The sequence below is a fragment of the Melampsora larici-populina genome (genome assembly GCF_000204055.1).
Source record: "Melampsora larici-populina 98AG31 unplaced genomic scaffold MELLAscaffold_8, whole genome shotgun sequence".
Lineage (NCBI taxonomy): Eukaryota > Fungi > Basidiomycota > Pucciniomycetes > Pucciniales > Melampsoraceae > Melampsora > Melampsora laricis-populina.
Genome location: NW_006768772.1, coordinates 1316426 through 1339382, shown reverse-complemented (window position 1 = coordinate 1339382; position 22957 = coordinate 1316426). Strand labels below are relative to the sequence as shown.

At 43.5% G+C, this 22957-nt stretch overlaps 5 protein-coding genes across 5 annotated transcripts; 2 read left to right on the top strand and 3 right to left on the bottom strand.

Annotated features, from left to right (window-relative positions):
- Positions 1-3542: 3542 nt before the first annotated feature.
- On the bottom strand, positions 3543-5466 carry MELLADRAFT_95928 (uncharacterized protein; the record flags this gene model as incomplete). The annotated part of the gene is made up of 8 exons (XM_007407115.1): positions 3543-3577; positions 3644-3681; positions 3806-4035; positions 4115-4232; positions 4396-4750; positions 4827-4943; positions 5001-5321; positions 5397-5466. The coding sequence occupies 8 exons, from the start codon at positions 5464-5466 to the stop codon at positions 3543-3545; spliced, it is 1284 nt and encodes a 427-aa protein (XP_007407177.1).
- A 1309-nt stretch (positions 5467-6775) lies between these two features.
- Positions 6776-8554, bottom strand: MELLADRAFT_61141 (uncharacterized protein; the record flags this gene model as incomplete). The annotated part of the gene is made up of 7 exons (XM_007407114.1): positions 6776-7056; positions 7123-7227; positions 7290-7394; positions 7462-7870; positions 7943-8034; positions 8111-8290; positions 8380-8554. The coding sequence occupies 7 exons, from the start codon at positions 8552-8554 to the stop codon at positions 6776-6778; spliced, it is 1347 nt and encodes a 448-aa protein (XP_007407176.1).
- Positions 8555-9673: 1119 nt separating this feature from the next.
- MELLADRAFT_95926 (uncharacterized protein) lies at positions 9674-10510 on the top strand (the record flags this gene model as incomplete). The annotated part of the gene is made up of 1 exon (XM_007407223.1): positions 9674-10510. One exon carries the CDS (start codon positions 9674-9676, stop codon positions 10508-10510), a length of 837 nt encoding a protein of 278 aa, XP_007407285.1.
- Positions 10511-11001: 491 nt separating this feature from the next.
- MELLADRAFT_61140 (uncharacterized protein) lies at positions 11002-11989 on the top strand (the record flags this gene model as incomplete). Its single annotated transcript, XM_007407224.1, has 3 exons — positions 11002-11512; positions 11608-11870; positions 11906-11989. 3 exons carry the CDS (start codon positions 11002-11004, stop codon positions 11987-11989), a joined length of 858 nt encoding a protein of 285 aa, XP_007407286.1.
- A 3734-nt stretch (positions 11990-15723) lies between these two features.
- On the bottom strand, positions 15724-17634 carry MELLADRAFT_104156 (uncharacterized protein; the record flags this gene model as incomplete). The annotated part of the gene is made up of 4 exons (XM_007407113.1): positions 15724-16033; positions 16700-16875; positions 17142-17215; positions 17265-17634. 4 exons carry the CDS (start codon positions 17632-17634, stop codon positions 15724-15726), a joined length of 930 nt encoding a protein of 309 aa, XP_007407175.1.
- Between the last annotated feature and the right edge of the window lie 5323 nt (positions 17635-22957).

Below are 22957 nucleotides of genomic sequence, written 5' to 3'. Positions count from 1 at the left end.
ATCCCTTCTCCTCTTGTCCAAAGCCCTCAGGAACCTTTTGGTCTCCTCTACTTCCTCCTCCGTGTAAGTCTTCAAATATCTTAAATACGTTAGAGACTTCCACCTTCCCTGACTGGCTATTCTTTTCATCAACGTTCCTAGATTGTACCGTATTGGAGCTCCTCCAACCCTGAACAAATGCCCTGACCACGTTCCTAAACTAGCCTTTCCCCATGCCTCCTTTGATTACACCAATTAAGGCACGCTTTGGTGGATGTGTCCACGGTTTGTGAACTGAATCGTGACAGGTGGGATACACATGTCACGCTCAAAGAGCGACAATCTGGAAGAGAAATTATCCAAGTTCAATTCCCTCTTACAGTTTTGACGCACCTTCAACAGTTCTTCTCAAAACTTAAAGTCTTCAATCCATCTCAAGTTTCTCTTATTAATTATCAAATTAATCTCAATTTCCGTCCCACCCACCCTACATACCATCCTTACGATCAGAGTGAAAGGCGAGCTTAAGGAGATTGGTTTCAAAAATCAACGCTTGGTTATCAAAACCAAAGATTTGGTTCAGGCAAACCATAATCTTGGTTCGAGAAAACCAATCCGACAGCCCGCTTCGCGCGCTTTCCCATTTGGCTCTTTCCTCACCTCGAGGCAAGGAAAGAGCAAGGATGGTGATAAAATATATCAATCATGAGTAAAAGATGTGATATATAAATCACTTAACATGTATGAATATAATTCATGTCTAAGAAGAGTGAACTTAGAGAGTGGACTAATAACTTCAAGAATCGTGGCTTCGAGAGTATCTCCTTTGTGGAGTTGCTTTCCCATGTGAACAGTAAGTTGTCCCGGTCTGCGTCTCGATTTGCTAGCATCACCCTCTCCAATGCGCTGACCGGGTCTAGCACGTTGAACTGCTGTTGAAGGTGTATCTCTTGTACCTCGCCTCCCCTCGCGGTTTTCACCTTTCTCAGGTGTAGCTTCGCGAATCGTGTTCCATCCCTTTCGCCGAACTCCACATGCCGTCTCAACAACACCCCATCGCTTGCTTTCCCTCGAAGGAGCTCTCCCAACCGCGCCATCCCCCAGAAGGCGATCACCGCCACCGATGCAGCTAAGTCCAGCTCTGCAGACTTGCCATATGCATGCTTGAAGAATTTGAAGAGCTGACCAATCATGATTGGCTTCTTGTTTGTTATTAATGCCTTCTCTTCTTCGTTTCTCTTCGTTGCCGTCATCATGAGCGCTACTACCTCCTTGTCCGCCGTCGGCCTTGAGGTGTGCTTGACCATGTGCCAGGCTCTGATTCCATCCAGATACTTCTTAATTGTCACAGCCGCTACCACCCTCTTCGGCCCGTTCTCCTTCTCAATCTTCGACTCTCCTGCCCACGCTATGAACTCGTAAATATCCTCATCCTCAATTGGCACTTCTTCGTCAAAACCGCTGGCCGTCTTCTCCTTGAACTCTATGAATTTCGACATCCCACTTGAGTAACCCTTTAGCGTGCCTTCTGCCCAACCGCTCAACGCTGCGTGCCTGCCTGCAATCGATTTTGAGGTGTTCTTTGCCTTTTTGAAATGACCCGGTAAGTTTCTACCTTCTTGTCTTGGTGCTTCTTCCATGGTGTGTCTCCTTCTCGCTTGAGGATTCTAATTCACCGGTTCAGTGGACTCCAGCTCACTCCTGGATCACCCTCTGCCTCAGGTCGATTGGAACTTGGACCCTTACCATGTCTCTGACTTGTTTCGAGGAATCTAGGCCCCTGGATAACTTATCCGCGGCATTGTCGCTCGAATTTACCCTCCTCTGTGTTACGCAGCAGTTCAACCGTAACAGCTCCCGCTGAAGCACCTTCCACTCCCGATTTACCCACCGGTTCTTTGACTTCCCGTTTCTAATGGCGCCTTCCGTCATCAGTACCAGGAAGTCCCTTCCTCTCACCTCCATCGATTGCTCCACCATTATCAGCCCTACGCGGACGGCCACTGTCTCCGCCCAAGCAATTTCACGTCTGGAGCCATCCTCTTCTGGATTGTCCCATCCGAAACAAAGCCTGAAACGTGCCCAACGTTTTCCAACAATAACTCCTATCCCATACGACGACGAGGCATCGCCGACCCAGCCGATGTTGACCACTTCTCTCCTTGGTATCAGTCTTCTAGGTTCCGCCTCAGTGAGTACCCATACCCATCTGTCTAAGTCCTCCTGAATCTCCTCCAGAATGTCACGTTTGGTTAACTTATGCTTCCATTCCGCCATCCAATGGTACAGGGCCATGCAATGACATCTAAGTTGTGGGTAAACCAAGGTCATATGGTACAGACGACCGACCATCTTCTCCGCCTCCTTGAAATTCACAGCTCTCTCTCTCTCCTAAACTCGTTTATCTGGCGTAGGCGCTTCTCTATTTTCTCTTGAGGTAGGCGGACCGTCTTTTCCATACCGTTCCAGATCATCCCTAAATATTTCTGCTCATACGCGAACTCTTTCCACTTATCCGTATTTGATACCACTCCCATCTCCTCACACTACGCCAGATCAGAAATTTACCATGGAGTTCAGAAAATTATTTTGAGATAGAAAATTCTTGTTGATTTTCTGAACCCCTGTGATTAGTAAACCAAAGATGATATAAAAACAATTTGTACATATCTGTCACACTTTGGAAAGAATCAAGCCAAACATGGAGTGATTACACAGACTTTTCCCAATCACTACATTCTTATGAGCATGAACAAAGTCTGAACATTTTGACATTCTATACTCTAGTTTTCCAATGGAAGACTTGTGTTCCATAGTTCTATATTGGAAGGCATAAACAATTCTGTACGAGGTGAAAAATTGCTTATTGAATTACCAGCACCCAAATGGACAAAAAAAACACAAAACAAGTTCCTTTTACATAATAACTACCAATATGATGAAGAATACAAATAAAAGAAAAATACTCTTGCTCAGTTTTGCAACCTTACATCCCTTCCAAAACTTTCACAAGATTATCAAGGGCGGGCACCGGGTCAACTTCCAGCTGGCTATATACAAGCGGATCTTCAGATTGAATGTGCTCGAGCCACACTGCAGAGTAGCAGTCAATAGAGAGTCCTGATGGGGCTGGTAATTTGCTACGAGGTGCATTATCTTGGCGAATTCGAGGGCGAGAAGGGCGACCAGCACCTTTTCCAACAGAATTTGGGATACTAGCTCTTTGTCGCTCTATGTATGCATCCAGAAGAATATACATATACCTTAACTTTTCACTGCGCCATTCGAGAGTTCGGACCAAGCAAGGTCGAACCTTTTTGCCTTTTTCTTCACAGCTTTCCTCAGGATCCGTTTCGTCATCACTGCAGGTGTTTTCCACGATTTTCAAGAGCCTGAGGAGTCTGTCTGGTTTTGATAAAACTACTTTTTCCCTCGAACTTCGTAACTGTGGTGTGGTCACAAAATTACAAAAGCTGTTTTTAATAATGAACAATTGGCAATTCAAAAACAATCACTCACAGTGTGAAGTCTGGCACTTTGTCGGCGTCGAGTCTGTGATTTTTCTAATCGCGTTGGATCCCAGGATTGTAGGCGATATCTAAGGACAGACGGATGGATCGGAGGTTAGTCCAAGAAATGGGAACGCATGAAATTATAAACATACCTCTTAGAAAGTGACCGAGCATAGGTATCCTGGCATTTCTGGATTAAGGAATCATGTTTTCCGCCCACTGTTATTCCATTATACTCACCACAATCAACTAGCTTGTGAAAAATCTTCAAGCTGAGATTCCAGAGAGATTTGTTTTCCATTGCCAATGCTGACTTTGAGAAATCAGGTCGGAAACTTGAGATACCCGCAGTGTCGAGCATTTTTTGCATAATTTGCAATTGCTGGGGAGTGGCGTTCTTGTGTCCCGGTCCATTCTGGTATGGGAAGCAGGGATCGTCAGCTACAAAAGGATCTTTGGGTGAATTGTTTGTATCGTCTGGACTTGGGAGTTTTGAACCCTCCGGAAGGCCTATGAGAGTATCAATGTGAAACCGAACACGATCCTACCGATTCAAAAAACACGCATCATCAGAAGCTATAAATGTTGCATAAGTTGTGAAATGTATGGGCCAAACAACCCACTGCAACTCGGCCGCCACGCCTCTTTGATTGAGGACTGCTGTTATCACCCGAAGCTCTCACCAACTTGTTCACGACATGAGTCAACGCTTCCAGTTCGGTTTCAAGTGAATCCACCTTTCTGTTAGTTTGAATCAGTAGGATGTGTAAAGTACGCATATCTGATGGGGTAGAGCTTTGCAAGTTGGATTTGGGCAATAATAAACCACAAGGTTGTCAAAAGTAAGTTTCCTCAGATACGTCAATGTTGTTGAAGACTTTATCCAGAGGTAGGATCGACTTACTTTCCATGTTGAGTGTTTTCTTTGGGTAGGTGAGTGTTATGGGGGGTTTGTGTTTGAAAATTCGTTGGGGAAGCGGGGGTAGACTCAAGATCACTAATGCAGCCATTTTCAGTGTTGGAGTCATTCAAATCTTCATCGTGTGGATTCCAATCAGAGTTGGATGGGGTTGGCGACTTCGCTTTAGCCTTCCCCTTGGTATTGGGTGGCTTTGGACATGAAGGGCTAGACAATATGGTTGGGTGTGGACGAGGGTACAGAAACCGGCAATGCTCGAGGCTCGGTAGGAGTGAGGTGGACTGGTCACCTCCAGGTGTACTTTTGCTGGTGTTGTCTGATAGAATCCTATTTGATGTTCCTGAAAAAAACACAGCTTTGTCAACCGTTGATCGAATATGAAAGATTTGTCAATACAATATTTGGCTCAAACTGACCTGCGGGAATCATATTTCTGTTGGGTGCCACTGTGAACGTAAATGAGGAGTCGCTGATGTTTGAACGTACTGGATTTAGGCCAACCTCGTCCTGAGAGGGGTAGGGGGGGGCGATGACTGGATGAGAGTCGTTGTTAGTTAAGATCAAGACCTCGAACTTAATTCTAATCTTACTTAATTCCGTGTATGCATTGCAGCTTTTCAGAAGATCATCCCTCTCAAACCCACTGGTATCTAGTCCAACATCCTTGAGCATCTCAATAAGCTGGTTGTTGTTGAATCGGGTGTAGTCAATCTTGTGATCAGAGGGTGGGTTGATTATCTGAACAGTGTCCTCCTTTGAATGTCGCGGTCTTGGGTTCCGTACAGACAGAGCTCTTGAAGCCCGGGGCTTTTTAGGGTTGGCACGTCTGCCTAGTATGTCGAGTAGCTTTTCACGGGTTGTTTTTTTTCCGGTAGATGATTCGAGTTGCTCAAGACTGTCTTCATTAGAAGCTGAACGGAACCAAGCGAACAGAGATTAAGGTACACAAAAAATCTAGATGGTTGTATATAGGAAGGGAATCTTACAATGGTCTGTTTCTGAAACAAGGCTTTTTTTTCGCTTCACTGCTTTGACTTGTGATACCTTATCCTTCATTCGTGCTAGAGTATTTGTGAGATTACGACTTGAGGAACGAAGAGCCCGACTGCCAGAGACAGGCTCCGAAGCTTTGGATGGCTTGATACTTTTTGGCGGCATGTCTCAAAGTATCATAACCTTTCCAAGCGCAATTATAAGAAAGCGGATCAAAAAGTCTCAAGAAAAGTGATTTAGATCAGAACACAAGTCAAGAAAAGATTAAAAGTTGTTGCTTGAAGTTCGGACACTGTCACAGAGAAAGGTGAGGAAAGAGTTTTTATATAGTGCAATCAGGGGTGGAAAGATTCACCTCGAACAGCATTCAAATCTATGCAACTATGTGTTGCATCCTTTAGCCTTTCTTATCCTGACATCAACATCTGACCCTTTCATCATACTCGTTGCAAGTACTATGAAGCAACATAAACAACTCGGAAGGAATATTATATGTGGGTCGCGCGTGTCGCCACTCAACGCTCATTCATGCTTACAATCCCTTAGAATCCCATCATTGCTACCATCCATGAGTCAAAAAAAATTCTTCCAGATTCTGCATTTGTATCATGTGTAGTAATGACAAGTTATTGTCACCCCAAGGCGAGAAGTTGATTCTGTCATATGTTGTATAGACACTACGACAGTAAGAACAATGTTATTATTGTTGTTGCTATATAAAACATACGGGTTTCTAAATCAATGAGTTGTACCGTAATGACTTGACTGGTGATGTAATCTCAAGACACAAGACAACAAGAAATCTAAGAACGAAGAAATTCAGGTGTGGTACAGACAAATACTATTTGTAGAGTGCGTCTCTAAGCGTAGAAATGAAGGACACAGAAAAACAAGTTGTGTGTTTCTCATCAATGTATATGCCAAAATGAGAAATTATCAAGGTGTTTGTGGATCAGGAGGAAATATCACGACATAAGTTTATAATGTATATATTCTGCACACGAGGAATTCAAAAGATTGAGTTTGTTTTAATGATTGTTGGCCCACAGAGAGTCATTTGTTTGTTTCTTGTGATGAAGAGGCTTATGTAATGTTAAATTTTGTATGCGCGCTCCTTTGCAGCATTTATCTCTACATACAGCAAAAGTGTATCATCATGCTGAACTGACGTGAATCATATGTGGAGAGCATTTTTTATCATTCATTGAAAATGATAGATAGCAAAGACAGAGAAGAGTGAGATACAAAGCTAAAGATCAATCTAGTTATATCAATTATAATCGTAATTGATAAAAGATGAAGTACAAGTTTTGAAAAGGAATCTGGTTTGAGATCAACCCAAAGAATCTTGTCATATGATCAACATATTCATTCAGATATCAGGGTGGTCATTGGTACACAAGTTGGTATGGTTTGGTTGGCTTTGATCATTGTCATGATCGGAATCGTATTCTGCTTCAATATCTATACCACTATCGGGCCCTAAGATCTTTTTCAGAACTCTTCTATGAGCGTGGATTGTGTCGAAAGCTATATCCAATTTGGTCTGTAGATCAATTGTGTCAAACTGTAACGAATCAACTTGACGCTCAAGTGCACTGATATCGTCCCTTGCTTGTTCAAGAAGAGATGTCTGTCGATCGATTTTATCGGCTAGAAATAGATATGAGTTAGCAAACTGATTGGGTTTGGCTGATGTAGATACGAAAGTTTATGCACCATTAGCCTGTTCTTGTAGCTCTTGAATTGGAGTGGCGCTGACTCTTTTCTCCAAGACCTCGATAGTGCTTTCTAGTTGAGCGAGGCGTTCTTCTAATGTTCGAACTAAATCTCACACAAATACACAGGGTAAGTATGAGATCAAGACTACATTGTAGCGAACTGACCTCTCTCTTCTCTTCGCTGCTCCTCTTGAAAGATATCTACACCTGTTTTCTTGTTTGGACAATTAGCTTCTTGAAATTGGATAGCTGGGATGTCTCGCCCAATAACTAGAATAGTTCTAGAGTTGGTCAGCATTCTCAGAATAAAATGAAGAAACACAGCTTCAAGACATACCAAGGTTTCCCACTTCAAACACTTCTGTATCGGAGAATTGAATGAGATCAGCTTCGTCAGAGATCGGATCCTTTGTATCCTTGACGTGAACTTTTGGTGTCGAAATAGGCAAGTTTGGTATAGAAGGACCATTAGATGCATGAGTGTTGACCAAGTCATTCTCCGGCTTCGTTTCTGGGGCAATTGGCGAAACTCTGTTTTCGCTGGGTCGGTTTTGACCAACCAAAGGTGCGGTAGAGAGCAACTGCTTGAGCCCCTCAAGTTCACGCCTTTCGTCGTCATTGCTAAGACTTGAAATCGAGGAGATGTGCGAGGAAGATTGAGGAGGGGTGTAAGTCCAATCGATCAACACATTCGGATTTGCTGGTCGAGCGGTCTTTGTCTTGGATGGCTTTGGCCTGCCTGCCAACTACACATCAAATGTATCGATTGACACAGTGAGTATAGAATCTGAATGAAAATAATAAAAGTAACCACTCACCTTCTTTTTTTGTAGCATCTTTGAACCTTCATCCGCTCCAACGTGCTTCTTTGCTTCAAGATCCAGTCTGCTACGTTTTGGGGGTATCACAACTTGTGTATAGAAAATATACGATCAGTATGTATACTGTTAATTTGGCGATAGAAGCATTCAAGACAAAAGACTAACTCATATTACCAATCTGTTTGTAAGGAACCTCTGCCTCCTGAGGCGGAGAACGCTTTCTCAAACTTGCACTTCCCCCAGAAGGCTTCTCCGCCATGGGAGACGATACTTGAAGGTTTTCCAAAGGGGGGTAAGTAACAGGATGCGTGGATGCAAGGGATGGGGAGTTTCGGACCCCAAAAACTGTCAATTAGTCAAACAAAACGATGTCAGTTAACCTGTTCTGATAAGAATATCATCTACTAAATGTACAAGCAAAAAGTTATACATACGGTGGGGTTGTACTTCTCTGACTATGTTGGCGACCTCTGCTCTCTTCGCCTTTGAACTGATGGGTGTCATGGGGTGATTAATTCGAAGCCAGTCAAGCATTGTCTGTTTGTTGACAGACGGGTTATCGGGATCAAGTACAACTTCTGAATTACCTCGACTAGTGGTCCCGAACATGTTGATAGTGACAATAAGGCGGCGAGATGAGGTTTGAACAGCACAAGTGATTTGTTTGCGACAAGAACAAAAACAACGAAAAAACGGTGATGAGAGCCTGAGGTTCGTGAAGTGATGATGGCTTGTATGAGAAATCACAATATAGAGAGTATTTGAGAAGCAGATAGACTAGTGAAAGAAGTATAGATATAGATTTCCAAAATTTGTATGTATCAGAAAAAAAGAACTGAGTGACAGGGTCTAAGTTTTGTGATCAAGTGAATAAGTCAGAATAGATTGTCGGTCAGAGTGCTTGAAAGATAGATGGCCCACTGGGAGAAGTATTGATATAGACCTCTATATGAATCAACAAAACGAGCATCAACAAAGGAAATCAATGAGTGACAATGAGTTTGACTATACTCAGTCCTTGCTATGTGATCAAAGCTGCCGTTGTGTTGTGTTGTCCACATCGCGTGTTTGATGAGTTGAATGGGTAGGTAGGAAGGTTGGAAGAATCGAAAGAGAGTAAGACCACATTTTGGCCTAGACAGCTACAATTTATGTAATGATGAAGTCTGACTCATTTACAATTAAATATTGTAACTAAAATACAAATTGAACTTTCATGTTGGACCCACAAATCTCATTTCGGGATTCACCGGGTTTAACCAATCTTGATAACGACCATTATCAAGGTACGTAGCAACCAAACATTATGCGATCATCAAGAATAACTGACCCCCATATCTTTGTTCAATCAGTGACTCACCACAAAGAAATTCGATGTTCGATTCATGGATTCTTGAACAACGACACCCTGCCTCCGGCGCAAACAAGAGGAAAAAGCAGAAGGCCACATGTATATTTGGGTATGTTTCCTCTTGTGATCAGATAATTTGACACCCACCTTCTCACTTTACGGTCCACTCTCTACTCTTTGTGCCGAACCAAGCTTTTTAAATCGAGTCATTGCATGAACTTTATCAAAACCTTTTCATCCACCACTCAAGCATACCTTGCTGATACTTTTGTAAAGTGTAATCTTGATCAGGTGCGCATTAGTTTCAACTCTATAGTTCCCTTTTTGATCATTTTATTTTGCCAACTGAACAATCTTTTCTTCTGTAGACTCACTCAATGGCACCAAAGAAGCGTACCCCTAGTGCTGCCAATGCGTCACCACTCAGTCCAACAGCCGAAGGCTCGCGGGATTCAAAGCCTCCTATGGCTTCTGCAACTTCTCCCCTTGAGTTCTCTTCTACATACCAATTCAAGCGACCACCCGCCGACAGCCCAGTATCCAGAAAGGTTCAAGGTCTTTCAAACGACGACCGCATATTTCTTACTTTCGATTTTGAGAAAGTTAGCAAAAAGCCTACCAAATTACAATATTACAATTTCATACGACTTTTCAATCCAGAGACGACTAGCAAACCCAACGACCTCAAAGATTCTCTGAAAGACGCTTTTATGACCGAAGTCAGACCATTACTCAAACCCTACATTCTACCGCCGCCCCCTGCCTCGATGGATACTGATCATCAACAAGATTTTGACCCTCTCGGCCGCAAGACTACACGAAAAATGCTTGTAAAAGCTATTCATCAAAAGACTGCAGACGCTACGGTACCTACTGGAGCCACAATTGACGATGTTTTGATTCTTTACAAGTACTATGTTGATCCCGGAATGAAACTTCCACCAAATGATCGATTTATCAAAAGGCCTCGAGTAGTCCCGGTCGATCGCCTCAAGAACGAAAGCATGGAGGATATTGTTTTAGCTTTGCGCTACCACGCTCCTCGCATTTATGTAAGATCTTTGGCCATGAACAAGGACACCCTCATGGATCTGTACATACATTTTATTCATGACGAGACTCCGCGTAGTCCACTCATACCCGGCTTTCATTACACTATTTTGGCGTTAACGGCCACTGATCTTGGGGACCCAATGGAACACAGTGACAACTAAAACTGGTGTCAGTATCTCTTCTTTATCATTCCTCAAACTTCGCAATTCTCATACTGCAAGAGAACCGAAATTGAAAACATTGTTTCTTTGGCTTATGAATCTTTAGGAAGCAAACCAAACAATCGTGTGATGATCTACATATTAATGTTGATCAAACCCTTCTAACCAGGTGGCTGATGATGCATATGTACCTCACGAGATTTGTATTTGCCGTTTTAACATCTATATATGTATTTTTACTTTTCTTACCCGTCCTTTCACCTGTCTAACAAAAAAACCTATTCCTTGCTTGCGCTTGATATAACAGTCATCCTCTTCTGGTTTTCTTCTTTTATCAAAGGACCTATGAAAATCTCTTCAGAATCACTTCCTTTTCTCTTTCTGTTACTTTGATATTCTTACCAAGATCAAAAAATTAGTTGTGTCCGTTCTGCTGTGGTGAAATTAGGCCTGAAATTCAACATAAACCTTTTTCAAATTCACTCATCGTCATGCCTCCACGTCCCAAGCAAGCGAGTCAGTCTCATAGAGTTGTGTGTGTTTGTAAAGCTTATGAATGTTGTGATCAAGTTTACACAGACGCCAGTGGCATCTGTCACTCCGGCGTTGAACTATTACCTCAAACACGACTGGCACACGAACGTGCCGACTTTCGAAATAATCTAGTCACGCCCTCTCAATCACCGCAGAACTCCACTCAACCCTCAATTTCTTCAGCTCAAGAAGCCCTCCTGTCTCCATTAAGAAGATTACATATCGATACAACACCATCACCAAGCCACCGTCATCAGTCCAGGCAAAATCGACCGGTCCAGAATGAAAGCTCTAGTAACTATGATGAGAACTGCCTCGCCGAAGAGCACTCCACCCTGCCCACCCAGGCGGCTTCATCAACAGCATTACCCGCTGATCAAGAAACCCCTGAAGCTTATCACTCACCTACTAAAATTTGCTCAGGAGCTGTCTTAGCCAAAGCATCGGGTCAACATATTTATGACTGTGGTACGTTCATCTTTAGACCTTTTAAAAAGTTATGATCCCTGTGTTAGTAATCAAGTCTGAAATGTTTTTTACTTTTAAATTCCTTCTCCTGATAGATCATTTCCATACTTTTGAATTAAAATCAGCAAACCCTTTGATTCTTCATGTTGCTCTCACAGCGTCCATTCTCGACATTTTCGGCCAATCTTCCAATTCGATTACCAAATGGATGCTGGATGTTCAGACTATCACCATCGAACTCTCAACCACTCACGGTATATTACCTACTAATTCTGACATCCGAAAGCTTTTGCCAGAAGAGGCCAGCACGTTGAAGAAGATACCCAAGTCTGTTGAGACTGCCTTTCAATGGTTGAATGTAAATCCAACACTCACCTTCATGACCTGCTGTAGTTCTTGCTTTGCAATGTACCCGGAAAGCTGTACACCATCCGTATGTCAGCACCTTGTCGCCAACATTCCAGGTGGACCTACTGATTCTGTTGATCAAAACAACGACACGACTTCATCACCGCCTGCAGAGGACTCTGAGCCAGACTTTTCAGAAAAGATCTGCGGTGAGCCGCTTTTCAAACACTTCCGTGGTCTTCAGAAGCCAGCTCGACGTTATGCTTTCCAGAGCCTATCTGATTGGATATCACGGCTTCTCTCACGTCCTAAAATCGAACAATCACTTGAAGTTACATCATCTGAATCTGCCCAGCCTTACGATGCCAATGCCAAAATTTTCGACATATATCAATCTAGACTCTGGAAAGAATTTCTAGGCCCCGATGGAAAGCAATATACTGCCAATTCTAGTCACTTGACATTTGCGCTATTCGTGGATGCTATCAATCCATTTGGTAACAAGCAGAGTGGTCATCATACATCAATCACATTTGTCATTCTAGTTTGTCTCAGTCTACCTCCTGCCCTCCGACATCGCCCTGAGAACGTATTTGTAGTAGGGATTGCTCCGGGCCCCCGCGAACCTTCTCTGGAACAAATGAATTGGATCTTGCAACCACTGGTTACAGAACTTCAAGCTTTATGGTTGACTGGCTTATTACTATCTCGAACTCAAAAATACCCTCAGGGACGTCTAATCAGAGCAGCACTACTTGTATTTGTTGCTGATATACCTTCTCTTCGTCGATGTCTCGGATTCCCCAGTGCTACAGCGACCTTCTTCTGCTCTTTTTGTCTCCTCAATAAGAAAGATATCAACAATTTTGATCAAAGCACATGGCCACCTCGTACATGGTGCCAGCACACCAAATGGGCACGTGAAGCTCGTGATGCAAAGACCGTTGAAGAACGAAAGAAGATCTTTAAGACCCATGGAGTACGTTACTCCGTACTGATAGAGTTGGAATACTGGAACATTATTGAGTATCAAGTTGTCGACTCAATGCATAATTTACTTCTTGGTCTATCTTCATGGCACGTACGTCGTTTCTGGGCAATGAAGGACCTTGAAAATGAGGAAGAGATATTACCACCAATCAGTACAGTGGAACTCTTGAATCTCGTGGCTGAGTACTCTGAACCTTTACCCCGAAATCAACCATCCACGCCTCAATCTCAAAGAGACGATGAAGAGACTGGAACGGCCATTAACGATGCTGAATTCTCCAATCATACATCATCAAGTGATAATGATTTCGAACCTTTTAATGATGATGGGTGGAATGGAGACTGGCATGCTCCCCCTCTTGAAGAGATTGTCTTCGACGCTACCGTCCTCCGCCACATCAATTCAATTCTTCCCAAAATCCATACCCCTACTTGGATTAAACGACCAATCCCCGTCTTAGGGAAAGCTTCCTTCGGAAAATTGAAAGCTGACGAATGGAGGAGCTTGTTGACTTTGCAACTTCCGCTCATTCTTATTCCAATGTGGTCTCGCCAAGACCATATAAAAAGATCCCTACTAAGGAACTTCATTCACTTAGTTTCACTCATCAATATTGGTCTCAAGCGTGTCATGGACTCATTTCAAATCAAACGCTACCGCCACCACATTCAAAAATACCTAGAAAGCTCTGTATTAATCTTTCAACATTGCAAACTCGCTCCAAATCATCATATGGCTATTCACCTCGCTGATTGCCTAGAACGATTTGGACCGGTGCGTGCGTGGTGGTCGTTTCCTTTCGAGCGTCTGATGGGAAAGATCCTCAAAGCAGGCCATAATAACCATATCAGTGAGTCAGAATGTGTTTAGATTTGACTCTTTATGGGGGTTGGACTTACTAATCATTCATTTATTACTCCCTTCGTTCCAGCCGAGCTCGAAATTACTTTTCTCAAACAATTTTGTCGGGCATCTAATCTATCAGCTCTAATTGAAGATGACAAGTTACCAGAAGCCCTTGAGCAGTATAGTGTGCGCCTTCAAGCATTATACAAACAACCTGCGCCCCGAGCAAATCGTCCATCACACTCTAAGATGTCGCCTCTATCAGATGTTGTCCTTGATCTTTTAGTCGCATACTTGAATGATACAGAAGGCGAAAGATGTATCTGGATTCGCCCCGACAAGTGGGCCTCACTGAGCAAAAGCGATTCACTTGCATACGCCCCGGTACCGGCTCAAGGACAGTTCTACAAGCGCATCAACTACAATGATGGATTTGTCTCGACGTTCACCGATAATCCGGACAACTCTTGCATCTATTTCAAAAATACAGACGGTACAGATTCCTTTGGCCGAGTGTTCTCAATATTTTCTCATCTTAGAGCTGCAGTAAAATCCGAGAGCATCAGTGATGTTTGGTTACACGTACAATGTTTTCCTTCCCTACCTAGTACATATTTCAATGCTTTCAACTTCACTGACCACGTTGATGTACAGTGTGCTCTGAGAATGTGGAGTCCCACTGAGAACAAAGTCATCAAGCTAAAAGAAGTGATTGCGCAATGTACATGGATCATGTACAAAGCAGGGGAAATGAACAAGGATGTAGAGGTACCTACAATCGGTATGATTATCCTCAAGCGCTGATTTGGTATAGCTTATCATTGTTAGTTTTGTAAGGACACACACATGTTTTGTACCTGATTTATTTTGAATCTTGGGTTCTGATTTTTTCTTTTCATTACCATAGTGGATTAGATAGATAACTCATTGAAATTCAAAATGTTGTGACAAGTAGAGATGTATGTACAGAATGAAGAGGTTTCAAAGGACTTTGTCTTTGAGCTGTTCTAGTGAAACCAATGTTCCCTTGAAATCCTCAAGAGAGACTTTGTTTCTTCTGGTAGATATCAACATCACTGCAGCACAGTGCCTCATAATTCTTGAAATGATCTTGACTCCATGCGGGCATGAAAACCGCAGCGCTTGTAGGGTGAGAGCTTGGGTGTATGCACAGTAATTTTGAATGTCAATTGTGTACAGGAACAAATAGCAAGATCTCATTTTTGTGTCATCTTTGATGTACTGATCTCAAGAGTTCAGAAAATCAACAAGAATTTTCTATCTCAAAATAATTTTCTGAACTCCATGGTAAATTTCTGATCTGGCGTAGTGTCACCAAGTTTCACCACGTCTGTCATCTTAGTTTTGTTCGAGCCGTCCGCCTTCTTCATGAAGAGTGTGTCGTCCACCCATCTGAACGCCCTCAAGAATTCAAACCTCGATTTCATGATAACTTTCCACGCATCTGCAACCTGCCCAAAGGTGCCGCATCCAGCCACTCTGCCGAACGCCACTCGTGTGTCCAGCAGCACGTCCTCATTGAAGTCCAGTATCATCAGGAACGGCCATTGACTCATCATTGTCGGGATCTGTCTATACGCGTGAGCCCAATCGTAGATACCCAACAGCACTGGTCCGTCTGCCCCCAGTAAGAAGAGTGCTACCTTGTCAAAGTCGTCCCATGACGTCACGAACTCTCCTTTATCTACCTTTGCATTAACTGACTTCACTTTCCTGTCATTTTGGGGAAATGAGAGATCATTTATCAGGCGGAGTGTTCCGTTGCTGTTTGTTACCGCCCCTAACAGGCTTGTTCTGAAAAACCCCAGCTTCCATGCCTATCATAGGTTCACGTGATTGGCTCGGCTCTCGGTGGCTGGTGTATCAAGATCCAGAAAAAACAGTTGGCACATCAGACTCTCTACGATGAATCACGGGTGTACCCGGTTCTTGCTCCTTTCTCGGAGATCTGGCCAGGTAGGCACTTTTTTTTATTCATTTCATCATATCCTTGGAGTGGTACTCACTAGCTCCTCTTTCTGTAATCATTACGTTTGGCATTAAACCCTCTATTATAACCTCTGCTAGGGCTTGTGCGACGCTCCTGCCAGTCATCTCTCCTGTCACTTGGACGGTCTGGGCTCTTCCCATAGCGACGCTCATTCCTTTCACCATCTCTCTTCATTCGACTCCTCCTTTCCGCCGCCTTCTTCTCTTTATACTCAGCGTCCGGAAGCCAGCCTTCCTTGGACCTCTTCGCGGTCTCGTAAGCCGATGATCTCGGATACGTCGTCGAGCTCGGTCTGTCGCTCGAGGTGGTTGCTCTTCTAGACGACCTATCTACTCGCAACAAGCCGGTCTCAGGGTTGTACTCCGCCTTTGGTCCTCCCGGTGTGTATGGGTTCGTACGGTAAGCTCTCTCATTGTTGTTCTCGCAGATTTGCTTCACCTCATTGAGAATGACTGATTGAACTTTTGTTATATTGTAGATCTTCTTGTCAACCATCATCCTCATCAAACCTTGCCTCACTCTAATACAATATCGCAATGCCACCATCCAACCCACATTCTCTCACATTGCGTCGAGCCACTGCTCATACTGCATCGTGAGCTCCTCCATTGGTGGTTCGTTCCCGTATACCTTCACCGTGGCTCCACTCTCCATTATCATTGTTGCCAAGGGCGCCTTCTGTGTTTGCCAAGCATTTCCGTGCTCAATTAAGAAGGTTCGCTTGAAGACCGACAGCGGAATGTAGGCTTTGAAAGTCTGCAGGTACACCAGTAAAACGGGGGATAGATGAGGTAAAGATTTATCCATCTCCTTAGAGTCGTCCAGTACGATGATCCTCCCGTTCTCCACTACGTCACCATTAGCCAATACCATCCTCCCCTTCCCGGATAGCAGCAGTGCTTCCACCAACTCTGCCTCTGATTTTGCTGATTGACCCTTCTGGTCTCGTGTCTTCCTCCCTTCTGAGTCGTCCCCAGGCACAGATACCGACCGTCTTCGCTTTCCCGGGAGTGGTGGGGCACTGTCGACGGTATCTGTTGACACCTCTGTCAGGTTCTCTTGGATCAAGTCTTCTCTGCTCGGACTTCGTCTTCTAGCCGGGACCGCTTCACGACGATAGTCCTGCCTCTGGATTGGGCATTGTTTCCGAGCCTCCGGGGGGTTGGTCTAGGCGTCCTTTCCACCAGGCTGTCCATGAACCGAGCCAACAACGCCGCTCCTTCCTCTTTCTCTCCTGAGGCGTACAGCTCTTCTATTCTGGCTTGCGTCACCAATAGGTGGTCTCCTTCAGCTGCGAGTCGGACACACATCTGGGTCAGTTTCTTGTCCACCCTCTTGCGTCTTTGGTGCTTTTGGAATTCTCATTTCCACCCTATTCATCTAGCTGGGGAAAGCTCTTCTAGAGGACCTCTGCTAGGCTCCCCCTCCAACACGTTGGGCTGCGACCTCTGATAGGTGACCCCGTTCTCCTCTGTGGCGGCGTTTCCCCTTCCAAGTTGTACAGAGTCTGGGGGAAATGATGAATGGGATTTTGATGACGGAGAGAAAGTCCTTACCTAGGCTTCCCCCTTCTTCGACCGAGATCTGATCCTCCTCTGACTCCGCCTCTCGATCTCTCCCTCTGTCCCCTCCTGGCCTCCATGATTCATCGTCCGACTCCAGTGAATCCTGATTGTGTTCTCGCTGATCCTCTTGCGCCTCCCTCTGTCGCTCGCCTGAAACACCTTGGCCTCCTTCCTCTTGAACTCTCTCTACCTCTCCTCCGCTCGCGCCTTCCTCTCCAATCCTTTCCTCTTGACCTGTTGTCTTCTTTTTCTTACGCTGCAGATCCAAACCTGGGCCTGGTTGAATCCCTAGTGCTGCTGAAGCTCCTCTTGTTTGTCTTAAATTGGCTTCCGCCTGCGCTAAACGATCTTCCATCGACATCTTCTCTTCTTGTCTTCTTTAACTGAATTGTAATCAATGATGTAGCAATGAAACGAGAAGATTTCGCGAAAAACTTGAGGCCTGATCGGCAGAGAGGAGTGTGAGCGTAGAAATGATTGAGGAATAAAGCTAATAAGGGATAGTTCCTTGTGAGGTGTGGGGTAATATTCGTAAAGTGAATATTTTCCCACACCCCCTTGTACAGCTCCCCGCCGGGGCTGTACCGCTACACTGGGAACTACCTCCGCTTTACCCCGTGGGCTTAAGAACCAACGGGGCTTATGGTTCTATCAATCCTAAGTTTCTTAATTGATCTGGATAGTCGAAGTTCAAACTTCGCACAAAACACTTTAAAGCAAGAAAAAGTATCGCTCTTAGATTTCATAGGATAAATGATAGTGAATTTGGAAAAATCATTGATAAAAGTGACAAAATATTTGAAGCCCTCCCTGGACACAATTTCAAAACTACAGACATCAGAATGAATGAGATCCCCCACAGCAGAAGCACGATAACCTGCCCTTGACCTAAATGAATTTCTCGCCATTTTAGACTCAACACACACTTTACATCGCTGCACATCAATTTCATTCATGATAGATGGGCTGATGCCATGAGTTTTCAATAAGGATTTCAATCGTTTCAGGCCGATGTTTCCTAGGTTGTTATGCCAATTGAGAAGAGAGAAGTCAGTCTTTCTGACAAAGGTTGATGTTGAGTTAGAAGAATCTACCTTGGAAGGGAGATAGTAGAGATTGCCGTTGCGATATCCTCTTCCAACAGGTGCTTTAGTTAAATTGACGTCTTCATAGTGGTAGAAAGAGCATGATTTGTTGTTGAAGATGACTACAAAACCATCATCACACATAGATGAGACTGAGAGAAGAGGTTCATGAAGATCTGGTACGAGTAGGGATCGATGATTATGATTTGAATTGTCCAATGCCAAAGTGGTCATGCCCGAGTGATTGGCTTTGATGGATGATAAATCAGCCAATTGAATCGATTTGTTTGTTCGTTCAAGATTAAAGAGATCATTTTGATGCGGAGTCATAGAAAGGGAGCAGCCGGAATCTATGTTCCAGTCAGAGATAGAGGCTGAGTTGGAGGTGACTACCTTAGCTGATCGGGTTGTTACAACCTCTTCGTCAATGATGTAAGAATCATCATCACTGAAGTCTAACGAGACAACAGAAGTCTTTCCTGCTTTGGTGGCAGGACAGGAAGAGCGGGAAGTAGAGGATTGTTTACCACCTCTGGTTGATGAGGATGATCCTTGATTAGATGGTCGATTGCCATGTTTGGATTGTCGAATCCAGCAGTTTTGAACCTCGTGATTAGTACGTTCGCAGTGAGTACAAAATTTGGTGTTTCGTGGTTTAGACAATGAAGGATTAGATTGATTTGCAGCATTAGCTCGAGCTGCTACAACCTCAGCAGTGGCCGCTAGGTTCAAAGAAGTCTTTCGACGTGTGGCTTTGTTCTTGAGAGCTTGAATTACGGTGGCCGAGTTCACAACAGTAGTACGTTGCATGAGAGGGGTGATGACTGGAAGCCAATCAGTAGGAAGAGATGCCATGATCGAAGTGGAGAAGATTTCATCCACGGTAAGCGGCGCGTCAGTAGTGATGAGGGAGTCAAGTTGTTCAAAGGTTTTGTGAAGGGAGTCGATATGAGCTTCTACATCGTCACCTTCCATCCTAGTCGTGATAAGCTTATGCAAAAGGTGCATGCGACCACCCGAAGTCGAGTCTTCATGGGCTAGACAAAGAGCCGACCACATCCCAGCAGCATCATGACGGTGTGGTTTGATGTATTTGAGGTTAGCATCCTCAATCGATCTTGAGATAAGGGCACAAGCCTTTGTATTCTCTTCGCTCCATTCTCTAGGTCGATCTTTGACTGGAATGGGAACGAGAACATGAGAAAGTTTGACTGCCTCTAGACCCAACTCAACTTTGAATTCCCAGTCGAGATAGTTTGAGTTTTCTCCGGGAGCTTTGAGAAAAGTGATACCGGTGAAACGGATCTCTTTGGAATCCTCGGTATTTACTGACATAGTATTAGAAGACAGTAGAAGTATGTAGAGATAGTAGTAGACTTATCCTTCGGACCTTTCCGAATCAAAGGAGTAAGAATGAACGAGAAGAGGATGAATATGGTTTCAATAGTGTATTTGACAAGACGAGATAAGATTCGGGTATTCAGGCGGTAGCTGATGGGCTCATAACCTCTTAGGTTTCTGACAATCTGGAACAGCTGGAACAGCGAGAGAAAAGATTGAAGGAAAGGTAAGAACCTTTGTTATTGCACATATAACAGAGAAAGAAAAATATGAAAGCCTACCTGGAACAGCAAGAGAAAAGATTGAAGGAAAGGTGAAGAAGAGAACACCTTTCCTGAGCTGTTCCAGTCAGGTTATATAGAGAACTAACAAAGGTAGAAATCACACAGCTGACAAGTTGCTAAGCACAGATTATGTAATGCTTTATGAAATAATGAAATGATGTCAACGTAGGACAGTTGTTTAACACTAGTCACGTAGGACTTGACATGGCACAAGATAGTCACACAGGACTGTGAATCAGAATAAAAGAAGACAGACAGACATGTCATGAGACTATCTCAACAGTATGCCGCATGGATCGAGCTACATTCCATAGACTTCTTCCTGTAATGAAGCCTTATCTAGAAGACACCATTCATACAACATCTGTTGAGCAACTTATGATCTTCCTTCACTGCCAGCATAGATGCCTCGGGTTGAGAAATCCAAGGCATCATTGGAGGCAAATCCTTGGACAGACCTTGTCCAAGGTTTTTGCCCGAGGTATTTTTTTTGCCCTGAGAATTACCTCGGATCAAAACCTTGGGAAGCTTCTGTCCGAGGTTTTGCATCCAAGGATACCTCGGATTTTGTTTTCCGAGGTAAATATGTTGGTGGTGCTTTACATTGTTGGAAATGCCGGTTCAACTTTTTTGGCTTGTGAGCGCTTCCAACATTTGGGAGAAACCATATCTAGATACTATAACAAAGTGGTCTTGGCTCTAGTAGACTTAAAAGATAGATATATCCGACAGCCTGGACCAGAATTGCCAATACCTGAAGAGATAACCTCAAGTGTACAATTCAGTCCTTGGTTTGATGGATGTATTGGGGCAATAGACAGGACTCACATTCCAGAAAGTGTACCAGAACAAGAAGAAGCGCCTTATTGAAATCAAAAGGGTATCCTGAGTCAAAATGTACTTGCCGGATGCAACTTTGACATTTCATTTAACTTTGTCATGGCAGGATTTGAGGGAGGCAGCAGTGAAGCTTGGGTTCTTGAAGTGGCCGGGAAGGATGGTGCATTTTTAGTACCAGCTGGTGAGTAATGGACTTATATGCTTTGTTTTCATATCAATACTAATTTTTTGATCACAGGAAGGTATTGTTTAGTTGATGTCGGCTATGCCAACAAGCCTGGCTTCCTGGCACCATTTAGAGGTGTTTGATATCACGTTAAAGAGTGGGCTGAAGGTAACCCAGGGCCTGTGAATGCTAAAGAACTATACAATAAGCGCCATTCTGGGCTTTAAGGATGTATTGAGCGGACTTTTGGGGTTACAAAGATGTGGTTTCCTTCAACTCGGTTCATGAGAAGTTATCCAATCAATCAACAAGCAGATCTAGTTGTAGCACTATGTGTACTACAAAACATAATCTTACAGGCTGGTGAGGATCATTTCTTTGAGGAATTTGATTGAGAACAAGACGCCCGCGATCAAAATCTTGTCAATCAAGATTTTGAACACTTTGAGGTAGCTACTGTAGCAGACAGAGAGAATGCAAATGATGATCAAATGCTTTTGGCTGAGCAAATGTGGGACAATTACATAGCTCAAGGACGTCATCAATAGGCAAAATATTTTTGAATCATCTTGTTGACGTTGAAAAAAACAGTTATTTCATTACTTAGGAGAAACTAAACAGTTGATGTTGTATGTACAATAATATATATAGGTATAAATTGTTAGTTTACATTTGTTGAGATTGGCAATAAAAAATGATCTGCCCATAAATTTGATGTTTAACAATTGCTGCAGTATTTCAGAATTGAGAAAAGAGAGGATGTGCTGAAGCAATTCATTCTTGGTTGAACTGGTTGAATTTGAGGGGTCCTAGTCAATCAAGCAGCAGAATAGAATAAAAAAATGAATCAGATGAGCAAGAGGAAGATGATGATGGGAGAAATGTTATCTTACTTGGCAAAAACTCAGTTTGATTTTTCCTCCATTTTCAACTTCAACCATATTCAGCGTTCAACATCATCAAGGTTAGTGAAGAAAGAAGCGGTATCTTCATCTCTTAGTAGCTCAGCTGCTTTCATTTGGATTTTTATGTTGGGAAACTCGTCTGCTTTCTTGATGGAGAAAAGCTCCAATGCTGGCTTTCAATGAGGGAACTTTTTGTTTGCCACTGTTGAAGCCTGAAGGCAAGATTGAGCTCGTTCTTCAATAGCGTTTTGGTGGGCTTGTAATCTTGCAGTGTTTCTTTGGTTTCTTTCTTCAGCATATTTTTTCTCTGCCTCAAGTCTCTTTTCTTGATTTGAGCTCATGATTGTAATTTCAGAAGCCAAGTTGTTTGGCTGTTTAGGGGGGCTTTGGATACTTTTCTTTTCTTCAGGGCTGAAAGGCTTGGTTTTAGGTCCACCCAAGGTAAAGGGGTTCTTTCTCTTGCTGAATCCCCTATTTGACTGCTCAAAATAGGAGGTTTGATTGATGATGTAGGTTGACTGCTTCAAATGGGAGGTTGAATCAATGAGGTAGGTTGAGAGAAAGGTTTGATTGAGGAGGTAGGTTGATCAAAGGAGAATGGTTGATGAAACGAGAATGGTTCCATCAATGAGGTAGATTGATCAAAAGAGAGAGGTTTGATTGAGGAGGTAGGTTGAGCTTGAGTTGAAGCCCCAATGCCTCCATGCCAGCCAGAAGCACCGTGGTGATCTAGCTCAAATGGAACTTGAGGAAGTATCAAGCATGAAATTAATCAATTGGTCTCGAAGAGGTGATCAGAGTAGTGAAATCTATTCTACTTACCGTCTGGGGCATCATCATTGTCAAGATCCTGCTCGGCTTGGGTGAGTGAATTCTCAGGATTTCTCAGGCGTGAGGTATTGGTCCCTGTACAATGTGATCCAGTGGCTGTGATATGACCGATGAGGTTTTTGAGAGCATTGTACAATGGGAAACCTTTCTTTTTGTACTGACAAGCATTCTTATGACCCTAAGAACAAATTGTGTTTAAAGAACTTTAGTATAGTAGAATCAACATGAATAA